General features: G+C 52.2%; 1 protein-coding gene across 2 annotated transcripts in view; it reads right to left on the bottom strand.

Annotated features, from left to right (window-relative positions):
* Positions 1 to 5,084, bottom strand: part of DGKZ (diacylglycerol kinase zeta) — an 88,029-nt gene extending 82,945 nt beyond the window's left edge. For both annotated transcript variants that reach the window (XM_077818606.1, XM_077818609.1), the window contains exon 1: positions 4,891 to 5,084. In XM_077818606.1, the coding sequence (XP_077674732.1) occupies positions 4,891 to 4,949 (59 nt within the window). In that variant the 5' untranslated portion in view covers positions 4,950 to 5,084. The remainder of the gene's footprint in view (positions 1 to 4,890) is intronic.
* Positions 5,085 to 26,986: the final 21,902 nt, after the last annotated feature.

The raw sequence follows: 26,986 nt of genomic DNA, 5'->3' as shown, positions 1-26,986 counted from the left end.
CCGAAGCACTAACGCCCTGGGGAGGTTCCTTGGAGGTCTGCCATCTAAATACTGACCGGGACTGACCCTGTTTAGCTTGAATTAAGGTTCTACTGATGTGAGCTTCCTCAGAGCAGTGCCTTGTTGGTGCCAACACAAAGACTCTCCCGACGGTGCCTTAGTCATGTTTGGATTGGTTCATCTGCAGCAAAGCCACATCCTGCCAACCCTTTCACTTTCATGCAATTGTCTCAACACCTTATTTGTCTTAGTGCTTTAAAGAAGCCTTACTTTATCTGACACCAAATCAACCTCATATGACAACAGTTAACACCTCTTAGCCAGAACGTTGCCTCACAGGGACAAAACTCAGTGCCACTGATCCACATTAGAATGAGGATGGTGTCATTCTGGTTAAGGAAGAGTTAACTAGGACTCCAGTAGCACAAGCTTCCACACTGCACTGCCAGTCAATGCCATCTGTGACTCTAGCTGAGTGAACTTCCTTGCTGTAGTGCCCTGTTTATATCCTAGATTTCAGGTCACCATCGCCCCAAGCAAGTCAGAGGCTGAGCTCCAACCTCATCCATTCTGTGTAAATGCCACCTTGGCTTCAACTGGCTGTCCATGTCTCAGAAATGCTTTAGCAAGACCTCCCAACTTACCAGGCAGCAAGAAAGTGTTATCCAGGGACAGCCTTCATTCCATAGACTTGGTTCCCCACTGCGAAGCTGCTACTGCTGCTCACCTTTGGATCAGTAGCCTGCAAGCAACTCACACAGCAAGACACAGATAGCCACACTGGTAGATGCTTGAGTGGTGAAGCCTTACTGGAATGGGAGCTGGTATCAATAGGAGCAGGTAGCTTTGAAATGAACCCATTCCAGCTCACAGCATACCTGGAGGGGCAAGGATGTTTCAGGACCTGTCCCAAGGGCCACCCCATGCCTGATTCCTGTGGCTACTACTGTTATTGGCCTATGGGCCATAGCAAGGTGTTTACACAGCAAAGGGGGGAGGAGGAGACGAACTAGTGCTTACCACTTATCCAGTACTTCTGTGATGGCGTGTTCATCCCACACCACCCCTGAAGGAGTTAAAATGGCTCAGAAGGATCTACCTGCCAGGATGGGCTGCATCGGGTGACGTATACACTGGATATACAGCCCTCATTGAATCTGAAGCCCAGCAAGGCAGGAAGAGGAGAGCAGAAAGGTACTGCTCCAGGGGGAGAGAGTCAGCGGTCACTCTCAGGATTGAGAGAAAGGAGTAGGAAGAAGTCTAGGGGAAACAACAGCAAGGCTGAAGTTATCTGGATCTTAGCTGCTGATTGTAGGGTCCCTAGGCTGGAACCCAGTGTAGAAGGTGGGCCTGAGTTCCCTACCAGTCACTGCGGGAGTGGCACGGACAAGATACTGGACTTTGAAGATTGCCTGAGGCAGTTTGTTTACAGAGACTGATATTCCAAAAGGGGGAAAAGCTATCGTGACCTGGCCAGACGGCCAAGCGATGAAGAGAGAGCGCTGAAGTGTGTGGCGTATGAGAGAGGCCCCAGAATGAAAGACCGGGACAAAGGGCAGAGAAACCACAAGACAAAGTGTCAAACCAGTGGCGAGCCACAAAGAGGTGCCCTAGCAGTGAGTGGCGGGAACCCTGTGACAACCTTCCATTGTTAAAATTCTCTGCAGACACTACTGACTCCTGAAGCCTCACAATCCCTCTGCCAAGAGGGCCAGGACCATGTCCCCCATGTTACAGATGGGAAAACAGAGGCAGAGAGGGGAAGAGACCTGCCAAGATCATGTAGGGCACCATTGTCAGGGCCAGAATTAAAACTCAAGAGATCCAGCCCCTCAACTGTGTGTTCAGCACCTTAGAGTGCAGGGACCTGTATGTGCTGAGCCCCCTCCCAGTTCAGCCTGTCAGCTCAGGAAGTAAAGTAGCGTCGCTCACACTCCCTCTCTCAGCAGGAAGCTGCTGCCCAAACTCAAAAACAAGAGAGCTTCCCCTTCCCTCTTTTGTTACACTCACAGTAGCATCCTGTTTAAAATTGGACTGTGAGCCCTTCTGGGCAGCATTGTGTTAATGTAGTGTCCAGCTCAATGATGCCCAATGCTGATTGGGGCCTCTGGATACACATAACGATGATAATAAAATCAAAGCAAAGGGCAAGTGAGGCCAGATTCTTGACTGTGCATCTCCCCAAAGGAACCATCTGAATTTTCCCTTGGTGTGTCCCCAACAGCTGTTTAGGCCCTAAAATCAGCTCCCTTGGCACACAGCAATTCAGGAAAGCCCCAGAGACATGGCAGAGACTGTCCTTAAAAGCGACCCCATGCTCCCTGTCCACTTCTCTCTTTATCCCCCACGTGCCACACAGAGACCTGGACACATTAGTTCTCAAGTTCCTCAGCAGACGGATGATTCCAGGAAAGGCAGAAGCCAGGCGGGTTGCTTATTTCCTTGTTCAAACCACCACACAGGCAGCAATATGTTCCTGTGACAACCAGTGAGCATTATTCCCCCACCCCCAGTATTCTCTAGCCTAGCAGCATGTTGTGGCCATATCATACTTGCTAAATGGCAAGATCTTTGCAAGAAGCAGAGAGCTGTAAAATTACATCACTCACCATGCTCTGCTCTCCAGCACTATTTGCCCCCTTTGCACCAAGCTCCAGCAATATCCTGTGCACAAGTTCTGAATTGCAGTGTCTCTTATTCTGTATGGCTAGAAAGACCTGTTACATCACCTACTCCAGCCTTGTGCATGCAGGATTGTTACCTGCTGCTTGGCCAGCCCTAGCCACATGCTCCTGTTTTCTGTGGAAGAATGGGCAGCAACACCACAGACACAGGATGGGCTAGTAGCCAAACAGGCTTCCTCCCATTCTGCACCTAAGCTTGTGGGAGCAGGATCTCAGGACAGCCCAAGAGCTTGCTGGAAACTCCCCTTACTACATTCTCCATTATTACAGATTTCAGGTCACTGCATTTTATTCAGAGTCAAAATCCCTCCCCCTCTCCTTGGCGGTTGGGAATGAGAGACCAGCCCAGCTAATGCTTACCCCAGGGAGAGACATAGGCTGAGCTCACATAGCTGCCTCAGAATCTATCATTCCCCTAGACTGCCCTCCCTCAGCATCTCCTACCCCCACAACCTTTCAGGCTCCAAGCCCCTTCCTTTTGCTGCCTCACTCATACACCCACAATTCAGGCCTATAACTCTCAACTGTCAGAACAAGCAGTAGCAATGCTACTAAAAGGTCAGACGCAGACCCCAGGGTTGCTGCAGAGCTGGAGACAGCATCTCCCCAGGATAGGGTTGTACAGTGGACTTGGGTTTAATCCCCTCTATCCATTTCCAAGTCAGCATCAAGCTTATTCCACACGTCGAAGGTCTTTCTGTTTTCTCCCAGGTGCTCAAATGTTTTCCTCATGAACTTTGAAATAGAAAGTAGGGCTGTCAAGCAATTAAAAAATTAATCGTGATTAATCGCACTGTTAAACAATAAAGAATACCATTTATTTAAATATTTTTGGATGTTTTCTACATTTTCAAATATATTGATTTCAGTTACAACACAGAATAAAAAGTGTACAGTCCTCTCTTTATATTTATTTTTTATCACAAATATTTCTACTGTAACAAAACAAAAGAAATAGTATTTTTCAATTCACCTCAGACAAGTACTCCAGTGCAATCTCTTTATTGTGAAAGTGTAACTCACGAATGTAGATTTTTTTTGTTACATAACTGCGCTCAAAAGCAAAACAATGTAAAACTTTAGAGGTTACAGGTCAACTCAGTCCTACTTCTTGTTCACCCAATCACTAAGACAAACAAGTTTTATTTTATTTATCATTTTACAGTGCAATATTTGTAATAAAAATAATAATATAACGTGAGCAGTGTACACTTTGTATTCTATGTTGTAATAGAAATCAATATATTTGAAAAGGTAGAAAAACATCCAAAATATTTAATACATTTCAATTGGTATTCGATTGTTTAACTGTGCGATTAATCACCGTTAATTTTTTTAAGTTAATTGTGTGAGTTAACTGCGATTAATCAACAGCCCTAATCGAAAGCTTTAAACGTGCTGGCCTGCTCCGTAGATCAACATCCCTGAGGACACACCGAGGTTGTTAGTCTCTAAGGCGCCACAAATCCTCCTTTTATTTTTGCGAATACAGACTAACACGGCTGCTACTCTGAAACCGAGGTTTTAGAGTTAGGTTTAATAATGGAGATGTTGATTTCACCAAGGAAACCTGTTTCCTGGCAATGGGAACTGCCAATCCTTTTTGCACAGAAAGAAAGTAACTTTGGAAGTGAGGTAGGGCCCTATGAGCTCAGTGTCTCTCCCTGAATTAGGCAAAGTCAGGCTGAGGGCTCAGTGTGTAAAGGCTGGAAGGGGAAGATCCCCTGCTAGAGATGAGGGTGAGGGGTGGGTTTGTCATTGTGGGCCAGGCACCCCTGGGAAATGCTTAGTCTGGGTGTCCCCACAACCTTTTCTAGGCAGGAGTTAAGGAGCCTCATCCACAACCCATTTCCAGCAGACTCGGGGGTTGGGGGGCAGGGCAGACAGTCTTATGACCCTCTCCCCCACCCCTTTCCCAGCAGGACACACGACATGCTCCATGTGCTAATGGAATCAGATGCAGGAACAAACTGACTACATATAGGTAGACACCCATTGAATGTTAGAGCCAGGAAATCTCAATACCCGACCACAGGCATTGGGATAAGGGAAGGGGATTACAGGCAAGGATCTGGGAACACGGCAAGCCCCAAAGAAACCTTCCCCCTCAAGGTAAGATATAAGTGGCTGCTGTCAGCATTAGAAGCAGAGGGCATCAGCCCAGCAAGCAAGAGAAAATGAGCAGAGACGCAGGCACAGTGGGTACCTTGTATCTGTGGCCTCTGGTAGGCTTTGGGGGACGTCCCATGACTGGTGCCGCCACATCTGCTGCAGTGCAGGCAGGTGCTCCTCACAGCAGCCTGGGTTCACTCTCCTGCTTCCCCCTGTGGTTGAGTTTTGGAGTCATTCCACGGGCAGGTTCTTGCCAGCTCTCTGCCATCAGAATCGTAGGGGACTAGTGGCTTTGTTCATTCTCTTCACCTGGTTCCTCTTTCTGCACTTCCTGAAAGCGCAGCTAAAGCTGTTGCTTCACCTCGCTAAACAATGCTCCAGCACCGGACAGCCCACACCATAAGCTAAGTTCCTTTGCAGAGCTGGGATGCCCAGAAGCCTGTCCAGAGAAGCCTCTACTCCATCCTAGGCAAGAGGAAACAAGCTCTGGTACACAGGACTCTGGGACGGAGAAAGGGCAAAGCACCTCAGATCAGCCAGACACCCCAAAAGAGGCAGCCTCAGTAGCAAATGCACTGAATGGTACCCCAGGCCACCGCCTGCCTGGACTCAGGATTGACTGAGACACAGTAGGTAGCCCACAATACATGCTGTAGGGACAGTTGTATTCCCCATGCTTGGGAACGTTTCATCTATCCAGGGTCTTATATCGCACCCACCAGTGGGATCCCAGCACCTTTCAGATCCAGTAAATTTCACCACAAATTAAGGGACCAACAAAACAAGAAAGCACGAGAGTAAAGTCTCCAAGGCAGAGCATAGGGTGTCTCTCTCCCCCCCATCATACAGTCATATAAAATGGCAGCTGCTCAAGACAGGCAGAGAGAGACCTGAGGTATTTAAAGGGACAGTACACAGAAAAACTCATAGCTGTCACAAGCACAGCTACTCAATCCGTTTTATTGCAGCTACCCCATTCTCACTCCAAAACAGCACTAACTAACACTGAGCCAGTCTCTGGCAGTGGCAGTGTGACGTTATTGACAGAATCTATAACCGTATAGATCACTGTTGCAACCACTGTTATATATTTACAGCAAATATTGTACAAAGGTTGTCGTGGGACGGTTATGATTTGCTGGTTATAATTATGCTATCTGTATATGTGTATTGTTTTTGTAGTTGAAGTTATGAATATTGGCTCTATACTGTCTGTATTTCAAACTTATGCTATGCTTCTGGGTGATACCCCAGACAAGTTGGTGTCAGCTCTGCCTACCCTGCTTGATGGCCCATTAAGGACCATCAGCCATACAATTGACCCACTGAGAGACAGCAGACACACCTTGTGACTCAGCAAGGTATGCAGGGACCTGCCTGTGGACAGAACTCTAAGGTTTTTCTATGCCATGTGCTGGATAGGGTGTCCTTAGGACAAAGAAAGCAAAGACCACATGGCAAGAGACTATAAAAGGCTGATGCCTCATCTCCATCTTGTCTTCAATCCTGCTTCTTGCCTCTGGAGGGTCTTTGCTACAAACTGAAGCTCTGAACAAAGGACTGAAAGACCCATCCCAGCTGTGGATGTACTCCAGAGACTTAGAATCATAGAATCATAGAATATCAGGGTTGGAAGGGACCTCAGGAGATCATCTAGTCCAACCCCCTGCTCAAAGCAGGACCAATCCCCCAATTTTTGCCCCAGTTCCCTAAGTGGCCCCCTCAAGGATTGAACTCACAACCCTGGGTTTAGCAGGCCAATGCTCAAACCACTGAGCTATCCCTCCCCCCCCATAACTTTTGTATTTGAACCTGCAGTTTATTCCATTGCTGCTGCAAGCCTGAACCAAGAACTTTGCCATTATTCTATGTAATTGATTCCATTTAACCAGTTCTAGCTCTCATCTATATCTTTTTCCTTTTATGAATAAACCTTTAGATTTTAGATTCTAAAAGATTGGCAACAGCATGATTTGTGGGTAAGATCTAATTTGCATATTGAACTGCGTCGGAGGCTTGGTCCTTTGGGATCGGGAGAACCTTTTTTCTTTTACTGGGGTATTGGTTTTCATAACCATTCATCCCCATAATGAGTGGCACTGGTGGTGATACTAGGAAACTGGAGCGTCTAAGGAAATTGCTTGTGTGACTTGTGGTTAGCCAGTGGGGTAAAACTGAAGTCTTCTCTGTTTGGCTGGCTTGGTTTGCCTTGGTGTGCAAAGGAACCCCAGCCTTGGGCTGTAACTGCCCTGCTTTAAGCAATTTGTCCTGAATTGGTACTCTCAGTTGGGTCCCACCAAAGCCAACATCGTTACAGTAGCATAGGCAGTTGAGAAGAAAGCCGGGAAAAACAAGCTACAGACCTCGTGGAAATGGCAAAAGCACATTCTGTTATGAGACTGATATGTCTGAACATGTCTATTATGATGACTGAACATACCTAAACTCACAGCCAGTACCTGCGTCAGCAGGGAAAAGCGAGACTGCCTGGTGTAATGTGGTGGGAGCTAGACAAGAATGAGCACTTTTACAAGCACATGGATACTCAGCTTAGTCTGAATCTGCTCAGGCTTTAGGAAACCTTTAGATCTCACCAGACATGCCCAGAGGCTCAACACAGCCCATACCTGCTGAATACAGTTACAAGGTGTACTCCTGGGGGAATTCTGTGCCACTGCGCACATGCAGAATTTATGTCCCCCACAGATTTCTTTGCTTCCCCGCAGAAAAATGACTTTCTGACAGGGAAGCAAGGGGAAGCCACAAGAGTGCTCACGCGACCCTCCCCAGCAATATGTTTCGGGTATCCAGGGCACCCAGAAGAGAGGTAAATCACTGTGGTGCAGGCAGCAGGATGGGGGAAGACTCAGCTCCCTAACCTGCTCGGCTCAGCTGCTAGTCCTGGTTGAGCTGGGGAGGACAGGACTTCCTCTTCCCCCACCCCCAGATTTCTCTCCCAGCTGCAGGAAGCTCTGTAAACTCCCCACCACCACCCTGATTCCTGCACCCATCGCTCCTCAGCTTCAGGGAGAGGGATCCCTGTACAGGGAGCTGCTCCCGCATCCACCTAACCCCTGTGCAGCCAGAACCCCTCATACCCAGACCCTCCTGCCGATCCTCACCCCCACCCCCCCACACTCAGAACCTCCATGATGAGCCCCACTCCTCCAGCACCTGGACAACCCTGACAAGCGACCCACACTCAAATCACCACCCCACTGAGCCCCAATCAGTCGCATCTGGATCCCCACCACACTAAGCCACACACCCCCAGCACCTGGACCCCCCCGAACCTCCCACACCCAGACCCCCCTGCCAAGCTCTATCCCCTCACACACATCCAGACCCCCCCCCGCTGAGCCCCAACCACCTTCACCTGGACCCCCCTGCACAGTCCCATTACCGTTGCACCCAGAACCCCCCAATAAGCCCCTGTGCATCCAGATCCACCCTGCACCTGGATCTCCCATTGAGCTGCCCACACCCAGATTACCCCACACAGAACCCTCTCAATCCACAGCAGGATCCCCCCACACTAAGGATCCTGACTTGATGAGTCCTCCTGCCCACACCTGGTGTACCTAGCACAGAGGAGGGGGCGTGTTTCTGGGGCAGGCCCAGTCCTTGTGCTGTGTCAGGGTTGGGTGCAGCCTCCCCACTGAGTCTGTGTCCAGGGTGGCGGGGGAGCTGCACAGTGATCTCCCAGCTCTGTGCAGCCAGTGGCCTGTGCTCCTCAATGACATGCTGGAGCCTCCACGTTTATTTGGCAAATAAAATGTGCAGAATTTTAAAATACTGTACGCAGAATTTTTAATTTTTTGGCTCAGGATGCCCTCAGGAATAAAGGTGGAAGAGCCAAGCACTGCATGTCAGCCTCTGACCCAGAATTTGGAATGATAATTCCCCTGGCCATTACAGACATTATCCAAGGAACATTGGCCCTCTGACTCCAGTTCCACTGATCAAGACCTTGCCACACAAAGGAACCCTCTATTCTTTGAGACTTTCACATTTCTGTAACCTCCCCCTCCCATTCCCCCTCTTTCATTACAAACTAGATAGTAGGGCTAACACAAGCCTGCTTTCCCTGTACATTTTATAGCCTCCAGCAGCTCCTACTTACTTAGGCTGCATAACTCCAGGGAAATGCTGGGCACTTTTGCAACCTGTTCCTACTGTGGCAGGTTAATGGAAACACAAACATGCTCCAGCAAGGTCCCTCACTGGATCTCATTCACATTGCATGTGTATCCCCTCAAGAAAGACTCTCTGAACTTCCAAAGTCCTGCCCCAGCATACACCGGGCATAGTATAAATGATAGAAAGGAGTCTCTGGGCCAGTCTTTGGTGAACAGTACAGGATTGGAGGCAGCCTGGTCAGTCTGCTCAGGCTTCAGGAAACCTAGATCACACCAGGCAGGTCCAGAGATTTAACACAGCCCAGACTTGCTGAATGAGGGTTACAAGGGTAAAAGAACCAGGGATTGTATGCCAACCTGCTCTGCCCCGGATTTGGGATGATCATTGCCCCTGTCACTCCCTCACAGACACTGCCATCAGAAAACTCAGGGAAGCACAGACAGGCTGCATCCCTGTGTCACTAACACCCGTGCGGGAGGACCTGAAATTGCTAACTGACTCTCCCCTACCATGCAGCTGGCCGTGTCCACCCTAGCCTGGCAGGCAGGCAGCAGACTCAGGGCAGTTCGTAGCAGCCCTGAGACGGGATCTCTTTGCCCCAGTGCTCCCCAGCCAGCCAGCATGGTACTTGTGCTTCCAGAAGCCTGCCAGCAGATGGCACAAGGTTCTCCGCTGCACTGCACACGTATTGAGCGTGCACAGGGAATGTGTCCTGGAGGGAAGAGAGGAGGACCGGGCTAGAGCAGGGTGGTAGGAATGGCACATACCTGCCCTCCACGCAGCCAGGCTTGGTTGCAGCCCGCTGCCTCCAGGAGGATTGGGACAATTTGTATAGTGGGGGTGCTGAGAGCCATTGAACCAACTGTATATGATGGAAACCACTTCAAGCCAGGGGGTGCAGAAGCACCCCCAGCTCCTTTAGTTCCAGCACCTATGGCTACCTCAGGAGCCTCGCTTGCCCCTCCTCAGTGCTGCAGCCCCGGCTGGGAGCTGAGCCCCTAGAGCTACAGCAACCACCAAGCCTGGGGCAGGGTACAGCCTGGTGGGAAGGGGGATCGCTCAAGAAAATCAAGCAGCCCCCTAACTCCCTAGGTGCAGAGCGGATGGTGCTGCTGGAAAGAGGAGACTCCCTGGAAAGGCTGACCCACACTCACACCACACCTCCTCCCATCAGGCTGAACCTGCTGCATTCCCAAAGCTGGGCTGCACTGTGACCAGCAGCAGGAAGGGCTGAGGACAGGGAATCAACATACGCCAGCCCTAGTGAGCTCTTTGCTTCACACCTGCCTCTTAGAGCAACTTAACTCATGCATGCCAGCCGTTCCCAAACCAGGGCCTGCGCTACACTCAGTGTGAAACAGCCTGCGCCTACATGGAGGAAATGAGGCTGTCAGTTCCTACCCCATGCATTTGGGAGCAGGGGCCTCGTTTCCAATGGGAATTGCCCTCCCCCAGACTTTTCATAGGTCTATACGCTCTTCCACTGCTCCCACCTTTTCAGGCTAGAATATCACGTATGTTCTGTATTCTGACACAACTTTGCCACAACATTTTTCTGAAATGAGGCCCCTGCCTGGGAGCTCTCAGACAGCTGAGCCCAGGAAGCACCTGCCTAGCCCTATGCAGCTCCCGAGAGGGGAACAAACTCTTGGTCAAAAAGCTGACTGAGCTCCAGAGCAGGAGTGGCAGTAAATGTGCCAAGTGAGTCCCTGACACATAGCACAGGCTGGATTTTTTCCACTTCCTCAGTCCCAATGACAGGATTCAGCTAGAGCAGGGCAGGTGGAAGGAGAACACATTAGCAAGTGAATCCATCTACCCATGTGGAACCAGGGAAACACAGAGAGTCAGGGACACCTCCCCAAACTCTTCAGAGATCTGAACTACAGGGAGCAAACAGTTTACCCAGGACTTCCTGTCAGAGCGTAGCTGAGACGCTGGCAGCGGGGGCTTCCCCACAGCGGTACCCAGCTGGGACTCCAGAAGCGTGAGCTGTGCCACAGCAGTGCCGGTGAGCGCCACCCTCTTCCAGCAGCGCTCCCTTTCTCCCAGATGCGCAGAGGGAAGCAGAGGTGGATGGCTCTGTCAAAGAGCTGCAGGTACAGCGCAGTGGGAATAATTGGGAATTTGATTGCGTGGTTCTGTGCAGCCGGTTAATGTGATTAAAAGGCTAGCAGACAGGATTCAGAGGAGAGGCTGAGCTGGAAGAAGCTGTTCTCCCCTTCCGCACACGGCCCCCCTGCTGGGAGCTGGTGCACTTGATGTGCTCTTGCACCTCATTTCCTCACACCCACATTCAATGACAGCAGCTCCAGCATTCTGCTCGGGGTTGAGCTACCCAGGACTTCACGACAGTCGACAAGCTGCACAGCAAGACCACTCAGAGACTCTCAAAGAGCAGCAGGGGCAGAGCTCAGGGGCTCCTGCTCCATAAGTCACATGGGCTAAAGAAGAATCTCCATTACCTGTTTACCTATGACACACAACTGAGCAGTCATATTTCCATCCACAAGAGGACAGTGGTGTGCACCGCCTTACCCAGATAGCTATTATATTATGTTCCTAATGCAGCCAGCAGAGTCAAGGAGAGAGATTTAGACCACCTTGTAATTGATGGGGAAGGGAGTTCATTGGGCTCAGTGTAAACATGGGATAGTTTACAAAGGGCCAAGTTCTGCTGAGTTTAACTTTATGAATTAATAAAACCCAACCCTGCACATCCCATGCACTTATAACAGATAATGGTCTGGATAAGCCTTTACTTTACCTGCCCGTTACCCATACAGGGAGCAGTAACGTGCTAGCTGATGCTACAGGAATTAGTGTGTTGACCACGCAGATGCAGCTCCTATTCTGATTTCAGCCCAGGCCTTACTTCAGATCAAGGGGAAATGTCCCCTCCATAGGTAGATGATGTCACCTGCAAGTACACAGCATCTGCTAGTAGTTTGTCTGACTGCTGGCACACAGCCTGGCACAGAGTAAAGTGGAGGCACTTGGGCTGCCAGGAGCCCTAACTCCTGCCCAGGTGCCTGGGTGCCTTGCAGCTTCTGGGGAGAATCCAGGGTGCAAGAACACCCCGGCCACACTTCCTCCTGTCCCCAGCCCAACCCTGTTCCCAAGGGCTTTTGCCATGGCTCATAACCATCTCTGCAGCTCCTGCACAGGGCCTTGTCCATTGGGAGTACCCTCCTGAGGGCCCTATGCAGCTCCTTTAATCTGTCTATCCCACAGCAACTGCAAAGGGGCCATTAGGCAGTGGCTCAGCAGGAGGGGTTTACAAATGGGCTGCATCTCAGAAGTGGAGCAGGGCAGAGTTTCTCTCCTGTGCTCAGCATCCTGGTATCAGCTGCCTGCTGTGGGGTTTGAATGCCTTGGATTTACCATTGTGTTTCAATAGTTTTTCTCTGCAACATAGCAAGCAGAGCAGCTAATGAATGAACTGGAACCCCTGGGCTGCACAGGAGCCAGCCACAGCTGAATGAGAGCAGAGGTGCAGATGCAACCAGCTCCCCTGGCTTTCCAGATTCCCTCTTCTCTGCAGGTCTTGCTGGCTCTCCCTGGCTCCACTCCACCCTTTGCATGTGAAGCAGGCTGCCATAGAGCTCTCTCCCCCCCCCTCGCTATTTACATTGCAAAGCAGCCCCCTCCCACTGCTCTGGGTTATATTTAGCTCCCTGGCACAGCCTGTGAGAAGCATCAGGTGCATCCTACCTGCCATCCCTGTGGCCCTGCTGAGAAGCCATGATGCTGTAGCTCCAGCCCTCATTAGCGGCCCATGATTCACCTTGGGGCCTCATTCTCTGCAAAGCAGGCATAGGAGCAGACACGCTACAGCACTACCAGTCTCCCTGTGGGGCTAATGCCACACTGGAGACCAGGGCAGGAGATGAGAACTCATCGTTGGACCACTGCAGGAAATAAGCACGAGGCTGCTGCGGCAGGTCCTGCTCTGCCTCAAGAGGGGCAGCGTGGGGCTATCAGCAAAGAGCGTCAGGATAGAACAGAGGGGCTGACTGGCCCAAGCAGCCCCAGAGGAGAGGGTCTGGCAGGGCAGGAATGAGACCTATTAGCCCCAGCCTTGCTAGAGCAAATGAGGTCCAAGAGCTAGGGATTGCTGAGTGTGCAGCTGGGCCAGCTGAGGTGGTCGGTGCTGGAGCTGGCTGCTGCCTTTGGGGGAGTCTCCCAGAGCCCAGGTGGAGCCCTGCTGGTTGAGAAGGAAAAGGGAAACGGATTCACTCCCTGCTGCTCTGCTGGCCTTGCAAGAGCCACAGCACGTTCCCTGTCCTGAGCACATGAGCAACAACAAGCCCGAGCCATGGAGGCAGCTTAGCCTCAGGCTGTCACACTGGCTAACCTCTGGGCCCCTGCGGTTTGCTTTCTGGGATGCAGTGCAAACAGGCCCAGCTGCATAGGAGTAGTTTGACTTCTTTATTTGGGGGAGGAAAGGGTCCTAATACTATTAATAATAGGCATAGGTCTCACTGCGGATTTACTGATTGTTAGTGGTACTTAAGTTACAGTGTAACTTAGCCAGTGTGACAGCCTGAGGCTAAGCTGCCTCCATGGCTCGGGCTTGTTGTTACTAAACTGAAATGAAATCCTTATATAACGTGTCAAAATATGTGTCTTTCAGAAAAACAGGTAGATTAGCTTTTCTCTTTCCCTATGTCACCTTTTTAGAAAGAAATACACCCTGTTCTCCTGGGATGGGAGGGCTTTGTTACTGTTCAATAAAACAAGTGTAAACTGTTTTCTCAGCACAAAACAGACCCTGTCCAGTAATTATGATTTTCTTCAGCACATGCAATGCACACATCAAACAAATCCGTTGCCAAAGCCTGCCCCCTTTGCCCATCTGCCTAAGCACCTTCCACTCACATTTAACCTTCCCTTGGTCACTCTCCTGGGCTTGACACAGTCAATGCTGTACACTGAGACACTGGGGAAGCAGCTCAAATCTTATGTTCACTTGCTACGATGTGATTAGCATGTGGCCCCTATGTTTAGAGGTCTGTGTTTCAGGGACACGTCTCTTATTTTAAAGGCTAGTGAAACTGAAATGGCCCCATGCTGGAGTTCCGCCACGAGGGTCAGGAGCTGCTCTCCTGCCCTCCCCTTACGCAGTCCATGTGGGGAAACTGACAAAATCTGGGAGCCCCCACTTCCATGCATCAACTCTGTGAAGTACCCAGTGGGGGGGGGCAATGCCCTCCCATGCCTGCACCCCCAGTCTCTGCCCATGCCCATCTGCCTGCACAGCCCAGGAGCTGGGAGGCTGGGATGGTGAAGGGAGACTGATGCTGTGAGCTGCATCCCAAGCATCTGCAGGGAACCTCTGGGGAGGTGCCAAAGACAAGAGTAACCCAAACTGCTGAGATCCCTGAGGCTGCAGCAGGAACAGGCCCAAGCCCAGCCACACAGCCCCCAGGTTTCTGCTGGGGAAAGCAGAGGATGTTCCTCTTCAGGCAGCCAGGGGCTTTGTCGCTTGCCATGTGTTTTCTGGGGGAGTCTCTGATTCCCTGGCACCAAGGGGATGATTATTGACTCAGCCAGTGTAACAGGTGAATCCGAATGTGTCACTTCCTCTGCAGGGCTACCTGGGCCAGGGAGCCAGGGAGGGTTCCCCTTTGGGGGCTTGTCTAGATGTGAGTGCAGGACAGAGTGTGGCCCGATACAGTCAGCTGTACAGGTCTAAAATGAGGCACTCAATCTGGTAAATGGCCTGATTCTCACCGCAGCCAAGCACTCCGGATTGCTGCTGCCAGGCCTGGGAGCAGCAGGTGCCTCGCACCTTGGAAAACCAGCCCACTTCAGCAGAACTGCCTAAATAAAAGGGGATTTGAGCCTAACATTATGTCCCTTACTTTGTCCATTTTGGCCGAAGTGTTGCCCAGAGTCACAGCATGAGTGACTGTCAGAGAGTCAGGCATTAACATCAGGCACCTGCTCAGCCTCCTACCGTGGTGGCAGAGGCAGCACGAATGGCTGGTGCTTTGGAGGCATTTTCCCAGGGGGGGCAGTTGTCCCTGAGCCAGTGAGGTTGTGGCATAATTTAGCATCATTAGCAGGGCTGGGACAAACCTGCTGCGGGGAGCACTAACTATAATCTGTGCACTGAGCCCCCATTCCACCACTCCTTAACCACACAGCTATTTCTGGAAGGCACTGAATATCCGGAGGCTTAATATATCATTTCTTCTCATTTCAAACCCTTTACATAATGACTGATGTCACCTCTCCCTCGTGCTGGCTAACGGGGCCACAGCAGGCGCTGGGCAAGCTAGTGATGCCAGCAGGTAGGGGCTCAGAAACCCCGTTTTTTCTGCTGGCCAGTGCGCCCCCACATAGCATGAGATCTGCTTTGAGCGGTGTGATGCATGCAATGCTGGGTTTACAATGGCGCCCTGGAGCGGGCCCGTGCTCAGAAAGGGCCCCGGCCTGCTCCACTTGCACTGTGCCCTGAGACCCCACCAGCCCACTGACTCCCCCCTCCCCGTCCACCACTTGCTTCTCTCGGCCTGCCCACCAGCTGGCCAAGGGCTCCTCTCCGCCCCCTGGCCTCACCCTCCAGCTTCTCTCTGCCTCCTGGTCGGAGCCCAGTGCACCTCTGGCTCCGGGCAGTCTCTGCTTCCTACCACCTGTGGGGTCCCACCTGCCTCCCTGATGCTGAGCCGCCTGGGACTGATGCAGAAGCCTGGCCAGTCCCGGCCAGTTAGTGTGGGGGGCTTGGCTGGGTGATGGAAGGAGCAATTCCCGCCCTGGGACCAGCCCTGGTGGCTCAGCCTGGCAGACACAGTCGCCTCCCAGCAGAGCTGGTGAGTGGGGCAGGGAGGCAGGGTGTAGGGGAGCGCGTCTCTGGAGTGCCTGGGGTGGGTGCTGTGCTGTGAGGGGGCGGGGAAGATCTCTGTGTGTTGGGGCAGTAGGGAGTGGGGGTTCTGTGCAGGGTGCTGTGCATTTGTGGCAGGGTCTGGTGGGGGCACTGGGCATAGCGGGTCCGGGGGGGCTTTGGCCATAGGGAATCGGGGGGAGAAGAAGGGAGGGTTCCTGTGTTGGGCAGGGGGGGCTGTGTGGCACGGAATGGACCCACTCCCGTGGGGAAGGGGCATGCTGGCAGCACAGGGCCGGGCGGGCCATTGTGCTTCTGGCAACTACTGGTTTGTAAATAGTACCCTCGCACTTGTCTGGGCAGAGCGGGGCCACCCCTGCCATGCCATATTGCCCCTGGCTGGCCCCTTACTCTGGGGACCAACCCCCCCTGTGCCATGCTCCATTGCCCCCATGGGGGGCCCATAAATAAGTTTGGTGCTGGGCCCACAAAAGGTTAATCCGGTCCTGGACGCACGGAGGAGACCGTGCTGCACAGCAGTGTCCACACTCAGCAGCTACCCCAAGAGCCCTCTGCACCCTCCCACATCTAAGGCCTTGGGTAAGCACCTACCAAGTCTTACACCATGACTGAGCAATGGCCAAAGGGGGTGCTCAAGTGCAACACGCAGGGCTGCCCTTGTCTAGGGCTGAGCATAGGGGAGAAGAGAGCAAGGGCTACATGCTGCCTGCAGCTCTCTAGCCTGCCAGCAGCCACAGGCTCCATCATGTCCCCACCTCACCCAGCGTTGACCTCTTAATCCAGTATATCATAATGGAATAAATACCCGCACCTGTTCCACGCTGTCCCTAGGGACCAGCCAGGCCTGGTGGCTTCACAGGACCCCTTGGGCACCATCCTGCTTTGAGATACTTTCCCGCCACAGCACCACCATCCTGTTTTTGCTCAGATGCCAGCAATCAAGGATGGTATAAGCAGCTCCTCCTAACCACCGCACAGGAGAGGCGATAATGTCCCGGCAGCTGGGTCCAAAGCCTGATCAGGGTACAAGTGAGATCTCTCTAGTTCTGAATGCCCTGTCAACCCATCACCTTCACGGAAACACCGTAAAATTCAGTACCACGGGCAGAGTTCCTTCCAAAGAGCCCTGGTGCTGGGCGTCAGAACAAGGGGCATCTGCAGAGCTGTATGGGACCCGGGACTGGAAGAGCAGCAGGGGCTCTGCAGGTCAGGATTGAGGAGTATCAGTAGAGCTGTAAGTGGAAGGAGATCAGGTCTGGCATAGAGGGATGAAAGTGACCCCCAGAAATATTAGAGCTGGAACATGTCCAGGCTGATTAAATTAGGTTGCAATATGTTCCATTCCTCCCCTGGGGAGTTTGGGATAATTGCAGCCAGCTAATCCGTTCATGCACATCTGGAGGAAAACAGCTAAGAAAGGAAAATCCTGCTCTGTGCCCTCCACTGGGCATGATAAGCCCTCACTCTCGCTGATGGCAGGGCAGAAACATTTTAAAGCAGCTGACAAAGCACCAAACTAAGGCAAATCATCCCCATGGTCCAAACCATGCAGCCTGCTGCACCTCCCAATAAGACATTTTTGTGAGTATGTGGGGGACCCAGAGATCCAGACCCAGTAACATTGTGGGGAGGGGGCTGTCCATGCAGGATTGGGACACCCCTTTTCCCCACTCAGGGACTAGCAACCAGCTGAGTTTGGTCAGCTCCTAGCAGAAGGTTGCCAGATTATCTGTCTTTCTAAGGTACCTGTATGACCTTCCCGTTAGGGCAGTATTTGAGTGCCTTACAATCTTTATCGCATTTAGCCTCATCACATCCCTCTGAGGTAGGGAAGTGCTAATATCTCCACAGGGAACTGAGGCACAAAGAAATCAAGTGACTTGCCCAAGGTCATATAGGAAGCCTGTGGCAAAGCAGAGAACTGAACCCAGGTCGCCTCAGGCCTAAGTGAGCATCCTAACCACAGGACCAGCCCTCTACTCTGCGTGTCTCCTTTGCCTAAGATATTTAGACTCTGAGCGCAGCAGGGCAGACTCTGTGACTCATCAGGCCCCCTGGTGAATAATCTATCACACAGAGCCCAGGGGAGAATGCAGGATTCAGTGGGATCGGTTATCCAAGCCAGCTCACAGGAAAGCAAGCCTTTCCCCTTTTGACCCAATCCCGCAGCGTCTAAGCATCCCAAAGTCCATATTGTGTGTGCCCCATCCTACTCAGGGCAAGCAGTGCTAGATCGTGTGTCTCTTCTCATTTACACCAGTAAGACTGAGGCGCGATTGCGTCGAGATCAATGGCGTTACACCAGGGTTCAAATGGTGAGAGAGGACAATCCGGCCCCAGCCCTTCCTTCACCTCCTGGAGGAGGGAGAATGGAGTCTGAGCTACTGGAGGCACCAAGACATGAGTAGAGCCCTAGACAGGAGGCTGGAGCTACTCAGGAATAAAAACTCAACTAGGGATCCAGACAGGGGATGTGTGTGGCAACAGCTCACAGAAGTCGGCAGCCTCATTGGGGGCCATGAAGAGTAGCAAGAACGCCATCCCTCCCCCCGGATAACTTTTCTTGGGTGTAGAGGATGGGGGAATGGGGAGCAGAGCAAACTCAATGGAAGAAGAGCCATGCAGGGAGCACATCATTCCACATCGGGTCCCTTTGCAACAACGTGCCTCAGAAGGTTTCCCAGGCCAGACCTAGAGAACCAGCATCAGCTCCCTCAGCGCCCTATCACTGCTCAGGGGTTTTGAGCTCCCAGGCTGGCTGCAGCTGAGGCCCACTGACCTTGTGGGAGACAAGTGGGAGAGGAAGAACAATTTCTCAGCTCAGACCAGGAGAGCCCAACAACGAGGAGAGGGAGGAAAATGGCACCACGGAGGGCAAAGTAACTGCCAAGGCCATTCCAGTGTCCTCAGGAGGCAGCTGTGCAGATGTGTGGGGCCTACCCTGCTATGGAAGGGCCTGGAAAAGCCATAGCCCCATGGATAGAGAAGAAGGGAAGCAGGAGGGGGCAGTTAGAGGAGAAGCGGGAGAGGGGCTGTAGGGATAGTAGTGGGGAAACAGTCCGAGGGAGGGACTGTTTTCCCTGGGCAGAGGTTGTGGGGGGCCCCTATTTGATCTGTACTTCCCAGGATTGCTGAGGTCAGACAGAGGCACAGGGGCCAGAAAGTCTGGGGCAAGTAGCAGCCTGGCCCTAGTACCAGACTGTGGGGGAAATTTAAAGTGACAAGCATGATGGAGGAAAGAGCCGAAAGGCCCAGGTCAGTGAGAATACAGGTTACCAGCTATTGAACCAAGAGACACCTCTCACCACCACCCTCTCTCTTGGCAGTGGTGACTCTCCCCACTCACAGCAATTTGGAACAAGGTCCCTCAATGGGACAGGTACACCAGGGCTCAGCTCCCACAGCCTCTTGTGTAAAATAACCCCACGCAGACATGGGTCAGTGAGGGGGGGTCAGCAGGTGCCCCCAGAGTCACGCACATTGGGGCACAAGCACCTCTCTCTGTTACCCCAGGAGATGACCTCAGGAATCAGGGATGGGAAAAGAAGCTTCTGTTGCGTAGAAGGTCCCACACGCTCCTGCAGTGAAGGGCTGACACTGTTTTGCAGCTCCCTGCTGCTGTGAAGGGAGCAGGGGAGCCGTGAAGGTTCCCAGGACTGGCCGGGGAAGCTTCCATCACTAGATTTGCATTAGCCCCAAAGTGGTGCAGAGAGGGGGAGGCTCCTACCTGTAGGACACCTGCTTTCTGAAGGCCAGGTTCAGGAACTGCTCCTCCATCTGTGCCCTTGCAGCTGGGCTGTCTGCCTCTCTGACTCCTCTCATCTCGTCCAATTGAGGGTCCAAGTCCTGGTACAGTTGGAGGCCTGCAGGAGGCATCAGTCCTACACTCCCTTCTCTTGCCGCCCCTTGGGGGTTTCCCTTGGTCCCCCCATCCTCTCTGGCTGACACGCAGCCTCTCCAGCTACGGGGTGCTTCAGCCATTCCCAGCGGTGATATGAATATCCAACTGGACACCTTCCCAGAAGAGTCCTGCTCCTTCTGTGCACGCTGCCTGGTACGCTCAGTCCAGCCCCACGGTGATGCTGCACCCCACTTCCCTCTCTAGGGCCCCAGTGAGGTTCCTGGGGTGGCTTGAGTTTCCTAGGAAGAAAATAAAAAACAGTCCAACTTTTTGCCAATCTTATTTATCAGCTTCCTGGCTGGATGGTTAACGCAGCTCAGAATCTGCAGCTCAGCCTCACTCCGTCTCCTCTGCCCCTTGGAGAGTGGTCAGCAAAAAGCAAACCGGAACAGTCTGGATGGGGGAAACCCAGGCACGGCTGAGCTCCTTGGCTGAGATCTGCTTGGCCCAGCAAAGGCAGGAGGATGAAGGCGAGGAGGGTGAACAAGAAACAGTCCTGATTAGAAACAGGGATCCAGGGAGGCAACACAGCCGTGAAGAGCACAGCTCCCACCAGGAGAAGGGCAGCCCAGCTCTTCCGCTGCTGGGAGAAGGGGTCAGGGCTGAGTCACCAGGGACCTCCGTGTCTCCTCCAACAGCAGCCAAACTCAGAAGCAAAAAGGAGCAAGGTGCCTGTGCACAGCTCCTGCAGCAGCCAGAAGACAGACAACGCACAGAGGGAGGGGGAAAGGGGCTGTGCTAATGCTTCACCGGAGCACAGTGTCACCTAGAGACACTCCGAAACTGGCACATACCCCTGTGGAGCCCAGAGAGCAGCAGAGACCTGGGAAGACTGCACAGCCCTCACTGCTCTCAGCCAGGGCTCCCCCTCTGACTGACATACCATTCTGGCTCAGTCTCTCCTCATTGAGCTAGCTGCCCAGTCAAGTTACCAAGACATGCAAATTCACACGCAGTGAGATTTGATTGGCCTGAAAAGCTGCACACGGCTGCCAAAGAGTTACGAAGAGTTGCACTGCTCTAGGCTCTGACGTGGGGTGGGGCTGTGGTGTGCAGCATGCCCAGGGCAGGGCTTCACCCTGTGCGTGTGTGGAGGTGAATGCCCAGTGGTAGGTAGGTCCATGCTATCTCAGTGACTCTCCTTCTCTCAGCCCCAGCCCCAGCCCCAGCCTCAGCTCCTGCTTGTTCCTTTTTGATGAAAAGTAATTTCTCATCCCTGGTCATCTGGGGACTTGCCGTGTGTCTCCCTCGTGTCCAGACCCCGGAGCAGAAAGTGCCTCCCTGGCCATCTCTCCTTCTCCTGCTGGTTGCAGTCGCTCCTTGCTGCCCTGGTCCTACTCCCCTCATTGATGCCACTCACCCCAGTGAGTGCCATTCTCACTCCCCATCATCACCTCTCAGTTGGTACCCAGGGCAGCCCTGCTGCAACAGCACGGGAATCAGCCTGAGTTTGTCTCCCACCTGCGAAGGCTCTTTCCAATCCCAGGAGCTCCCACCCTTGCCTTCTTCCTCCCTCAACCCCATTGGCTTCACTGGCCTTCCAGCCAAAGGGGGTGAACAGAGCTCATCAGCATGTGTCTGAGAGTGCTTGCTGGAGAGTGACATGAGGTGCTCCCACGCCCACTCCTGGTCCAAATGCAGAATGGAGGATCATGCAAACACAAGCTAGAAAAGCCCATCCCCATCCTCAGGGACCAGAACAGGACCCTCCAGTCTAGTTGCCAGAACTTTGTCCAGCCTTAAGTATCACTTGTGACATTTCCCCCTTGTTCTTCCCTTGCTTGGGGTTTACACCTTACAGATGCTCTGCACAGTGATCAAGCCCAGCTCCACCCACCCCACCCACGTAGTCGTGACTTGTCACATAGCCAAGCTCCCAACACGCAGCTCTTCTCTCTCTGTGAATGAGTCAGCTCCACCAGCCCCCAAATACATTTTGTTCCTCTTCTCTGGATTCCCTCCAGTTGATCATCAGCTTTTCCCAAGCTACATTCTCTGGGTGGAATTAACACCCAAAAGTTGCAGACATTCTCTGTCCCTGACAAAGTCAGTGCATTCTTTGTTTGCCAGCCGGGCTGAGAGCCGACTGTGTGTTGTGCAGTGTGTTTCCTGCTTGCATTGATGTGTGATTGTTTTATGGTTTATTGCTCCCTACAGTATTGCAGCACAATGGAAGAAAGGGACATTTTTCTGTTACAGAGGTCCCCAGGGCTCAACATGGTATCCCAGGTGAGGTCTTGCCAGAGGATGACTAACCCCTTCCTGCTCTGGGACTGAGGCCTTTGAGTACCCAGCTCAAGAATTTCACCGGTGTTTCGTGGCCATATCGTTGCAAACTACTATCCCGTTTTCTGCCCCACACCTCAGGTCATTTTTTTCCAGCTGCATTTCCCCAGGCTGAGTCTCACCTTGCTGTTTGCGGCCTGCATCTCTCATTTGCCTCTCAGGTGCTTTTCTGTCTTCACTGGAGTTCATGGCTCCTCCCAGGTTGATATAATCTATGCTGTTCACCCATCATCTTTCAGATCAGTCAGGAAGAGTCCAGTATTACTTGACTCGGGGTTTACTCAACTTCATGCATTACCCTTTGCTTATGTGGTATTTGAGACTGTGCCTTTAAGGGCGGAACTTCCCCGAGAAGAGAGTCCAGAGATGGGGCGCTGGGAAGCTCCTGTTGCTATGCACAGTCAGCCAGCTAGAACCGGACCCAGAGAAAAGCAGCTCTCTGCAAGCATCATAAGCACTTAGTGATCACTGAACCCCACATGGGAGCAGGAGTAGCAAGGACCTAAGAAATACCCTGAGTGGAAGAATGGGGACTCTGAACTGCTCCAGAATTAACTCTCTGGATACACAGAAAACAACAGGAGAAGGTTTACACCCTGCCCCTCCCCACTCTGTATCTGCAAGCAATGGGTGCCAGCAAAAAGGGAGATAGTCAGAAGGTTGCCTTATATTCCTAATAGCTGGTTCTGAAGCATGTGAAGCACAGTCAGTGAACTATGAAAGCGCATTACAGAGATTTGAGCAGTACTGTGCACTCCATGCCAAAATGAAACGCAAGAGAGAGGTTTTCAAGCAGAGCAAAGTGGAACCACTGGGGAGTTTGTGACTGCTCCAAGGCTGCAGAGCCAGTCTTGCAAGTTTGGGGTGCAGAGTCCCTGATAAGGGACCAGATAGGGATTGGAATCTGGGAAAGATATAAAACAGCGAGAGACTACTGGAAGCCCCAGAATTCACCCTGGACAAAAATCAGAATTTGCCAAGCAAGGGAAGTCACCCCGTCCAGAATGAAGCTTATGAAGGCTGGGCAGTGCTTGGACTGTGGAGACATGATAACTGATCCCAAATGCTACAAGAAAAGAGGCGTGAGGCAGTGGGGCCTGGAGAGCTCAAAAGCAGCAGACGGAACCCACACAAACTGAGACAATGCCTGGCCTGCAGGCTGTAACAAGCTGCACTTCGCCTCACTGCCACACCCCCATTCTCATTCAGGCAGCTTTATTGTCCATCCAAACAAACCAGTTTCTCAGCTCACCCCTTACATTTTAAGGTTTCACTTTCTCCAGCTTCCCGGCCCTCTCACCCAGTCTCTCCCCCCTCCCTCCAACTCTTTTTAGCCTCACCTTAACTGATCCAACTGGGAGGGGAAGCCTCTGTTGCACAGGGGAGCTGGACTTACTTTAGTTAGAGTGTCAGCCACCCTGAGATATACCTCCCCCCTTTTCAGGAAAATCTGCCTCTTTCACAGGCACTTATTTTCTGAGCTGCAAGAGGGCGGGGAATAGGGGGGTTGGATGAGGCAGTGGTCCTGTGGGGGTAGTCAGGAATGAGAGGGGGGTGGTGGATGGGGGCAGTCAGGGGTAGGAGGTCCAGGGGTGGTCAGGGGACAGGGATCAGAGAGTGGTGGATGCGGCAGGAGTCCCGGGGGGCAGTCGTGGGACAGGGGACAGGAGAGGTTGGATGGGGCAGGAGTCCCGGGGAGCCGCCAGGGGGCGAGAAGCAGGCGGGTTGGATAGGAGGCGGGGGCCGGGCCACCCTTGGCTTGTTGGGGAGACACAGCGTCCCCTAACTGGCCCTCCATACAATTTTGGAAATCCGATGTGGCCCTCAGGCCAAAAAGTTTGCCCACCCCTGCTTTAATTGCTGAGCTTTCCAGAGAGTCTTGTTTTGCACAGTCAGCTGGAACCAGACACAGAATAAAGCAGATGTCTTGAAAGCATCTTAAGCTCTAAGTGATCACTGAGCACCCAGGCTTATGCTCCTTCAGTTGGTTTTCAATATATAGGAGAGAGTCATGCACAAGCCAAGTAGAGTTAATATGTTGCTAAGAAACTAACTCTCACTGACACCAGCTCAATTACACCTTCCCTTTATCCCCTCCACTTGGGATTTTATCAAAGGCAGTGATTGAATTTATCGGGCATGGATTGTGTTGTGTTCCATGGCATACAACAGAGAAGTTAGATAAAAACATAAATACTTTTGCTGGACGGTTGCATTGTAACACTACTTTCTCTCTTTGAATTCAGAATAACATATACGAACCCCAAAACAGAGAGTGAGAAAACAGGCTGCTCCGTAAGGCAGCAAGGAGCAACTCATCCCCCCACCATTGTACTTGACTCTTTCCAGACTGGCTGGCTGCTGACTGACTCAGATCACATGGTTTTCCTCAGTGCTCCCTAGCCAGGAAATGATAGCTTGTCATTTTGAACCAGTTCCCAATACACCACATTTTGTTCCTCGTAAACTTCACCATGATGATAGCTCCCGGCTCCATCACCAGCCAGAAAGACTCACCATATGGTAGCACATTCCCTGCTACAGGCTGTTAGAGCAGTATTTTCACCCAGGGCAGGGGGTGGCAGAGCTACCACCCTTTGCCCCAGCTTTCAAAGTTGCCCATTGTGGGGTGACCTGTTTTTCCTTTGGGAGGAATGGTATGGTTGTAGTCTGTCAGGTCATGAGCCATTCGTTCCTGCAACAGCTGTGAGAGAGGCAGCTAGAGCTCATATCATGCCGGCCCAAAGTGAATTTGAGAGGCTCCAGATCCCTGTCCTTGAAGGGTCTGGCTCAGATTCAGCGCTGTGCTCAGCTTCTGGAATTTTCCTGACATTTCCAAAACAAGCTGGGGCTAGTCCCATCAGACTGCCCAAGTGAGCCCCAGCCATGCCTTTCGTTCCCCCCGCCCCCGACTGTTACGTTAGCACCAATGCCCCTGCTTGCTACAGGAGTGCTTGTAAGGAGAGAGGGATGGACCGAGGTATGGTAGTTAATAGACGAAGTAAGTAACATGCAGCACTGTGTCTGAGTTTTATAAGCCCAATATAACTTCCTCATGTGTGTCTTTGCAAATGGCTTCTGGGGTGCAACTCTCAACACTGGCCACAGGAAAAGGAGCAGGAGTCCTAGAGCTGAGGGTGTTTATTGCTCCTTTTCCTGGCCTTTCCCAGAGGAGGCACTTCAAGAAACAGGGCAGGAACACTGGTGGAGGGGGAGGGGGCTGGCCTCAGTTACTCCAAGCCCAGCCTATCTCAGCAGATGTTTAAGAAGCAAGAACTGGTTGTGTGACTGCTCACAGCTGCTGCAGCCCTAACCTCTTGCAGCAGGAGGTGCTGTAGGCATTTCCAGTTTAGCTATATACTAACTCCTGGAGCTAGTTCATTAGTGATGTTTGTGCTGTGACATTTCCTCTAACACCTGTGCTTGACACCCTGGGCTAATTAGACGAGTCATCTGCAATGATTCTGGAGTTGTGGGGGGCGGGGGTGATTTCCATTCTCCCTGGGAGAACTGAGTCAACATTAGCTGGGGGTGGCTGCCTGTGACATATTTCTCTTACTGGTGATGACTGTATTGAGACTGTGGCTTCAAGCAGTGGGCTTGGGGGAGGCCTGTGTTTGCAAGGTCTCCTGAGTTACCTGGCGCACCAGCTCCCAGAACTTGGAGTACCAGCTGCAGGATATTGTTCCAGGAGCTGCAGCTAATAAATATCCTGGCACGGGAGAGAAGAGCAGGATGATAAACATCTATCTCTCTCTCTTTCTTTCCTGTCCATTGCTACTGTTATCCTGTTTTTGTGCAGGAAGGCCTCACTGTCTCTGCATTTTGTGGTTCTTTTTCAGGCAAGCCACTGGGAGCTTTGCCTGCATTTGGAGCCCACGGCTAGCCCCTGTGCACCAGAAGGGAAAAGATGGGAGGGTGGAGAAGGGGCAAGTGATATAATACCCAGGGCAAAGACTGAGTAAGAAGAGATGGGGGAGTCCAGGGGCCTCTGCAGGGTCTGTGCCAGCCGCAGCTCTCTCCTGCCCATCTCCTCAGCTGAAGTAGGACAAGTCAGGGTGTGGGGCTGGAGTTTTCAGGGAATCTGCTGCATACAGTAGCTGATTCTGCTACTGAGGGGAGCAACCCTATCTTGGTCTTCAGTTGGGACCAGCTCTGATGTGTGGTGTGGCACCCCAACTGCGTGGTATCTGGGGGTGGCGAGCAGCTGCTGCTGAGGCAATGGATGGACTCTGAGGTGGAGCTGGAATGGAATCCTGGGGAGCTCATCTCACCTCTCTCTTCTCCCAATTGAGTAAGGGCATTTTCTAATTCAAGGGTGGGTCTCTGCAGGTTGGCAGCTGCTGTATCTCTGTGGGGCAGGGACAAGAGGGAATGGGCGGGGACAGCTCATCATTGCAGTACAGAGCCCATCTGGGCATTTCTTGCCACTTGGCTACGCATTTGGGACAGAACAGGTTAGCTAAGGGAGCCAAGTCCTTGGGTCTTTGCATTCGGAGTCACTTCCTATTATCACTGAACCCTAGGGCGAGACTCAGCCAGACAGCGAAGCAGGGGGATGTCATGCTGAGGGGAGGAACTCCAGCGCTGCTTACCTGCAAACTTTGTCTTGGCCAGCTGGTTGGAAGAATAACATGGGCTTTTAACAGGTGCCTGAAGAGTTAGGCTTGAGATGGGTCTTTGGGGCTCAACTCCAGGGAATGGGGGCCTGCAAGGTGACCTTCACTATTGATTAACACTAAGAAACACAGGAGAGCTTGTATGGGACTTTTAAGAATTGTAAGTGTTATCTGGTTACTGCACTTTTCATGTCTGGAACGTTCCTGGTGGTGGCAGAGTTCCTGGTCAGCTGGAGCTGGTAGGTCTGAGCAATAAAGTGAGACTGGAGGTGGCTTGTAAACAAGGGACTCGCTGCGATCCATGAAGGGACTTCGGCATTGCAACGCTGAGCATCATGGGCCATAGGAAATCACAGGAACAACACTGTGATCCACAATGCCTGGGCTAGGCGCC

This window comes from Eretmochelys imbricata, chromosome 6 (genome assembly GCF_965152235.1).
Source record: "Eretmochelys imbricata isolate rEreImb1 chromosome 6, rEreImb1.hap1, whole genome shotgun sequence".
NCBI lineage: Eukaryota > Metazoa > Chordata > Testudines > Cheloniidae > Eretmochelys > Eretmochelys imbricata.
Note: the sequence above shows the minus strand (reverse complement) of the source record. Positions and strands in the feature narration are given on the sequence as shown.